This window comes from Pteropus medius, unplaced genomic scaffold (genome assembly GCF_902729225.1).
Source record: "Pteropus medius unplaced genomic scaffold, Ma_sr-lr_union100, whole genome shotgun sequence".
In the NCBI taxonomy this organism is placed as follows: domain Eukaryota; kingdom Metazoa; phylum Chordata; class Mammalia; order Chiroptera; family Pteropodidae; genus Pteropus; species Pteropus medius.
In genome coordinates this window covers 479,932-487,069 of record NW_024340694.1, presented here as the reverse complement: position 1 = coordinate 487,069, position 7,138 = coordinate 479,932, and the positions used below count along the sequence as shown (strand labels likewise).

Genomic DNA, 7,138 nt, shown 5'->3' with positions numbered 1-7,138 from the left:
TAAAAAGACGATATGCCTAAAATAGAGACACTTATATTAAGCTCCAAGTCACCAAACCAAGACTTGACTTAAATTACAGTTTCAGTTCTCCCAGAAATGGACTCTTAAACCAGTCGATCAAGAATCATCTAATCAGTACTAGTTAGGTCATCTGCAAGATAGACCTCTGCTATTCCCTAAGGAAAGTAACCTTGCAATAGCTAATCCACATTTCTTTTCCTAGTATAACTTTCTTGTTCCTGCTCCCTTCTGCCTATTAAGTTTTTCATTTTGCACAGATCATCAGAGCTATCTGCTGGATTGGATACTGCTCAATTCATAAATCATCAAATAAAGCCGATAAGATCTTTTTATTTTACTCAGTTTAATTTTGTTTTTTAACAAGAAGAAAATCCAAGATGAAATGGTGCAGAATAAGGGGGTGGAAATCCACTTACGCAGAGTGATTTGGAAAGGCTGCTCTGAGGAGGTTGTATATTAGCTGAGAAAGGATAAGACAAAGCCAGACACAAGTATCCAGGAGATAGTGTTTTAGGGAGACAGAAAAACATGTTTGGAAGCCCCAAGAAAAGATAGTTTGTCACATTTGAAGAAGTTAAAGAGGCTGTTAAAACACAGTGGAGAAGATGGAAAATGGCCCAAAAACCATGAGGTTTCAAAGACAGACAAGAGTCATATTTGTTACAGCTTATAGCCATGCTAAGGTTTTTGGATTTTATTAAAAGTTAAAAAAGAAGCAATAGAAGTTTTTTGGGAAAGCAAGTAATAATTTTTTTTTATAAAAAGATGGCTTTTAACAAATAACATATGGTTTTACTTATATGTGTGGAGTCTTAAAACAAACAAACAAACAAAACAAAAACAGACTCATAGGAACAGAGATCAAGCTAATGGTTGCCAGATGAGAGGGGTTGGGGGAATGGGTGAAAAAGGTGAAGGAAAATATAGTCAATAATATTGTGATACGTCTGCACAATGATGGGTGATTACTAGACTTAGTGTGGTGATCACATCATAAGGTATATAAATGCTGAGTCATTATATTTTACACCTGAAACTAATATAATATTGTGTACCAACTATACTTAAATAAAAAATAATTATTTTTTTTAAATATTGGTCCCATGGGGATAACAGGTTGAAAGAGGAAAGGAAAACAGGGAAAACTTTAAGACAGCTCAGGAAACATGATAGTAGCTTGAACTAAGATAATAGCAATGGGAATGGAGACTAGCATAGAGATTCCACAAAAAGACATGCAAAAATGTTCATGGCAACACCATTTTTAAAAGTAAATATTAAAAAAGAAAAAATATATCAGTTAGAAGGACAATAGATAAATAAATTGGTGTATAATCAAAATGCAATATTATAGAGCAGTAAAAAAAATGACAAATGAATATTTATATAAATAAATATTAGTAATATAATGCTAACAAACCAAAAATTCCAGAAAGCTACATGCAAAACATACACATAACACATACCCACTTTTATAATGTTAAAAAGTAATTTAAACTAATTAATATATGTATGTGGATGTATCCATGTGTGTAATATGTGTGATCTCAAAGCTATTTTTTAAAAGACAAGAGAATAGTTAATGATACATTTAGAATATCAGTTACCTGTGAGAGCGAGAGGCGAGAAAACAGGTTAGCCATGCACTGCTTAGGTTATTATTAACTTTTTATTTCTCAGGTTCAGTGCTGGGTTCGTAGTTGTTAAAAATATTAAATACATACATATATAAATGCCATGTATGGGTTAATGATTCTAGTGCATTGTTAATCAAAATATATTATTAATACATTCTGTATATCTGGATTTTTTTAAAAAAATCAAATACATGGGTTGAAGATCTTTTTTGGAGATAGAAACCACAAGGTTTGATGTGAACGATAAGAAAAAGGAAATAATCAATGATACATCTTACATTTCTGACTTTATTAACTGGGTGGATGTCAGTGTCATTTACTCAAATGGAAGAAGAAGAACAGAGGAGGATCAGATTTATATTTTGTGGACATATTGGCTGTGATGCTCTTTTCAGACACCCAAGCGGAAATATAAAGTAATAGCTGAATATACACCTAGACTTTAGAGTAGCTATCTGGACTAGAAATAAACAATAGGAAGTCATCAAAATTTATATTGTATTTGAAGCCATGAGAATGAATATAATCACCTAATGAAAAAAGTGTGGTGAGAACAGAATATTTGGGACCTAACTGGAGAATTCTCACATTTAGAGAAAGATCAGCCTGCAAAGAAGACTATGAAATGCTGAGAAAGGCAGAAATACTAGGAGGGTATGATGTGAAGAAAAGCAAATAAAGTATTTTAAGAAACATAAAGTAGTCCTCTGTATAAAACTCTGCTGACAAGTTTCATAATTTAGGAGAAAAAAATGCATCCTAACTTGGCAATATGGAGGTCAGAAGAGACTTTGTCAAGAATAATTTTGGTGGAACAGTGAAGGCAGAATCCAAATTGTAGTTAAATAGAATTGACAAGTGGAAACAGCATGTGAAAATAAGTTTTTTGAGTGCCCTAAGTCTTAATAATAGTAACAATAATACCTTATAAATATAAAGTGCTTTTAAACTTATATTACTATTTGATATTTATAACAAAACATCCCAAAAGACAAGTCCTATATCTTCTTTTTTACAAAAAAAAAAAAAAAAGGACTAGAATCAGTAACACGTTTGAGATTATTAAGCTCACCAGAAATGAAATTGTGATTAACACTGAGGTTTTCTGATTTCAACTCCAGTTCTCTTTCTCTCTCAAGCAGAACCAAGCGGGGGAAAATAACTGGATGAATACAGAGCATCTCCACTATATCACAGAAAAAAATTCAAAAGACATGTTCTACTGATGGTAGACCAGGCACTCATCTGTGCACATCATCACAATTTTACCAATCTTTAATAAATAGAATATAACATTGTACATTTGTTATTTTTTACAATAGGTTTTAATTCTTAAACAAAATGAAAATGTCTTCAAATATTTTAACCACTAGATGGTGTTGGAAAGACAGGAGAAGTTTTCTATTGTACAATCTCATTAACTGCAATCATCCAATACTCACCCGCAACACCTAAACCCTATACAAACTACCCAGAGTCTTAAATGGATTACAACACTATTTGTAACAATGGGAAAATATAAATGTCAAATGATGAAGTTTCTAGGAGTAAGATGCAATTGAATAACTGAAGGAAATGTAAAATTGAAGGAGAATATGTGCTATTGAAAAATTATTTGAAACATTAAGTAATAATTTTAAATAATAGAGAAATTGAAAGTTCATTCTTTACAATGACTTTACATTTTGTTTTTATTTCTTTTTTTAGTGACATTGGTTAACAAAATCCAATAAGTTTCAGCTATATATTTTAACAGTAAGGCATATATATATTAACACTGTGTGTTCACCTTCCATATTTAGATTTCTTTCTGTCACCACATATTTGACTCCCTTTACCCTGTTTTGACTTTGCATTTTGAAGTAACATTTTGCTACCTGACAGACATATCAGCGTGAAGGCCAGTTAATGCTTAGATTAAAAACAATTTGATTTTTGGCTGGTGTAATAGAATTTATTAATTTTATTTTTTTCTTTTATAGTAACACTAATTTTTATTGTTAATTTCAAGTATACAGTACATTGGTTAGACATTTATATAGTCTATAAAATGATCCCCCTGGTTGCTCTTTCTGTCCTCTGGCTCTACACTTAGCCATTACGTTAATGCTAACTGCATTTCCTATGCTGTACTCCCCATCCCTGTGACCATCTATCAACTACTAATTTGTACTTCTTTAACCCTTCACCACTTTATCCCAGCCCCCAGCCACCCATCCCCTCTGGCCTTCACCAGATTGTCCTCTATATTTGAGTCAGTTTTTTTTTAAGTTATTTATTTTTAATTCTTTAATGTCACCACATATTTGACCTCTTTTACCTAGTCTACCTCCCTCCTTCCCCCCTCTCCCTCACTCTCTGGTAACCACTAGTTATTTATTGTCCATGTCCATGAGTCTCAGTTTGTTTGTCTTGTTCTTTTGTTGCTTTTAGGTTTATATCCCACATATAAGTGATATCATGTGGTTTTCAATTTTTTCTGTCTGGCTTATTTCGCTTAGTATGATTATCTCGAGGTCTATCTGTGTTGTCACAAATTGCTATATAACCCAAAGACTTGAAAACTCATATCCGGAAAGGTATTTGCGCACCAATGTTCATAGTAGCATTATCCACGGTGGCTAGGACATGGAAGCAACTGAAGTGTCCTATGATAGATGATTGGATAAAGAAGCTGTGGTACGTATATATAATGAAATATCACTCATCCATAAGAAGAGATGAAATACTGCAATTTATTAATTTTAAATGATAAGAAAATAAATGTGGAATGTTAATCAGTCACTTACAAAATGAAACAAAACAAAAACAAAAAAAATCAAAACCTAAGAAATCATCTCATCCATTTTAGATAAATAATTATTTTGTTTAATGGGAAGCCTGCCAAACTCACATCTTCTGACTAGTCTTACCCTACCACATACACATGATATATCCACCATCATTATCTTAGTTTAAAATTTTTAGCCAAAATTTGAAATACTATCTCATTTAGTTACTAGATAGGTTTTTAGACATTTTTTCCAACATTCTTTTGGCTAGCTTTGTAGAACTGAAGTGCAGTGAATTGGCAATTAGAGAGATATGGGGATATGAACAAACCAAAGAGATAATTCAAGAAAAAAAATACATTATAATAAAATTTCTAAAGAATTTTATTTATTTCTTCTTCTGCTCTCAACCTCAACCTTACCTTTTTAAGTAGTTAAAATGCAGTATTTGTTGTAAAGCTATTGGTGTCAACCACTTGAATAAAGGACACGTGCTCTCATTTCCCCGTTGATTTAAAAATAAATTCTATCTCAGATTTTGTAAATGTCCTGTTTGAGTCATGTTAGAAACTATTTCATGCTATAATTGTCCCTACTAAATATAAACTACTTCAGTTCAAAATCCTGAAAGAGGATGTTGACCCATTCATTTCCATCTAAGTTAAGGATTTCAAATTGCATTACTTTAATCATTTGTTTACCTGTATAATGATGGTAAATAAGACAACTGTGGTTGCTGCTATGAAGAGTTTTTTTCTGGAAAATTCTGGGAGCAGGAAAACAAGGGAGAAACAGATTTCTCCTCTCAGTCCTCCGTAGGCTATAATAAATTGGTCCTTCCTGGTGACTGTATTCACATGACATTTGTTCACAAAGAAAATCAACACAAGAACTTCTAAATTTCACCCCCAAAAAAGAGTGGTTGAGTAATTAATAGAAATAAAAATGTTACAAATGTATTATAAGAAATTAATGTTAAACTAGATTGAAATTCTAAGGATTTGTGATGAATAATTTAAAAACCTAAACTAATTAAGCTATTAAAGTATTTATTTAATAAAATTACTTTCAGAGAATTTTCTTTAAATAGTTGTGTTTTGTTTTTTTCTTTTGATTGTTCTCAGATTTTTAGAATGAGAGCAGTACAATTTCCTTCTTGAGGCCCATGTGGATTATCTGGGTTATTCTGAAAAGGCAGTCTCTACAAACAGAAAATAACATTTCTCTTCAGTCTTATTACTAGTACTGAGCTGACCCAAGCTAGTGAACTCAGTTATGTAATGTGACCTGTGCTGGTTTTAATCTTTAATCAGCCAGGCCACCAGATAGGTTCAAAGCTTTGAAGAAAAGGGTTTATTCTCCTCATGCTCAGAGTCTAGAGTTCTGAGGTTCAAGTCTCGGCTAAAAATTTTTATTACTCACAATTGTCTATTGTCTCAAAAAGTAGCCTTAAGCATGAGAGAAGTGCTTGGTCATGGACAGTACTATTTGAAAGGCATGGGTTAAATCTTTGTCCCACATATCTGACTCCTAGTGATTACATTTTAGACATCTTATTGTGAATAAGTTTATCAGATAATTTACTTCAAGGTAAGAAAGAGAATGCAAGATTCTTTGACAGCTGGGCTGAAAGTAAGAACCCTTACACAAAATTTGAGCTGAAATAAGTTGTCCAACAGATAATTTAGCAAAAATTGATTTGTTTGGGGAAAATAAAATTCCAGATCCTCTTCACTAGAATATACAGCAATTTGGAGGACCATGGGCATAGTCTTACAATCTCTGTATATGATTAAAATTTTTGATCTCTTTTTCAATTTTTAAAAACATTTTAATTCAATTTAAAAAATTTACATTGTTCCAGAAAATGAAAACAGAGCAAACTATTAGAGCAAGCATAATTAAAATAAATAAAAGCTAAATTCATAAAAATTTTCAGAGTTCTAAATTTTCTTTTTAAAAACTCTTCAGATCTCTTTAGGTCTTTTAATTATCTGTTTTATTGTTACAAAAGCAGAGGAAGCTCTTAGAGAAAAATACAAATATGCAAAGGAAGAATATAACATCCATAAATGTACCTATCCAAAGAAAATTATTGCTAACACTTTGGAATAAAAACTTCAAAAGTCACATATGACTATGTTTATATTATTATTTTTTAATAGTTTGTTTTATCTACTTCTCTACTGTTGAACATTTAAGTTGTTCCAACCATACTTAAACATATATAATAGCATTTCTAATTTCTAATCTCCCTTATGCTGTATTAAAATTACCAGAACTCAAAGCTAGTGACAATATATTCATTTGGGGCCAAATAAAAATGTTGACTAAATGGAAAGTTATCCAGCTTACTTTTAGTCGAACTGCATTTGGTCAACTCAGGTATATTGCTTCAGCAATATTGACATATTGTCAGGATGCTGGCCTTTCAATTTTTTTATCACAAGTCTAAGTGGGTTCCCAAACCAAAAAGAAAGAGAATATTCTAGTGCATCAACTACCAAAACTTTTAATTCAATAGAATTGCATATATCTATATCTATATCTATATCTATATCTATATCTATATCTATATCTATATCTATATCTATATCTATATCTATCTATATCTATCTACCTACCTATCATCTCTCTGAATGATTTAATATGGCTAAAGTTCAAAGGGGAAAATATACCATGGCCTTCTATGGCCTGTATTCAACTCAT

General features: G+C 31.5%; 1 protein-coding gene across 2 annotated transcripts in view; it reads right to left on the bottom strand.

The window, feature by feature from the left end:
* Positions 1–7,138, bottom strand: part of LOC120603325 (sodium/hydrogen exchanger 2-like) — an 88,789-nt gene that overhangs the window by 22,823 nt on the left and 58,828 nt on the right. The window contains exons 3-4 of one of the 2 annotated variants that reach the window (XM_039863688.1): positions 5,131–5,276; positions 2,731–2,844 (exon numbers count right to left, since the gene is read on the bottom strand). In XM_039863688.1, coding sequence (XP_039719622.1) covers positions 2,731–2,844; positions 5,131–5,276 — 260 coding nt within the window. The remainder of the gene's footprint in view (positions 1–2,730; positions 2,845–5,130; positions 5,277–7,138) is intronic. The other variant, XM_039863694.1, reaches the window with a different exon arrangement.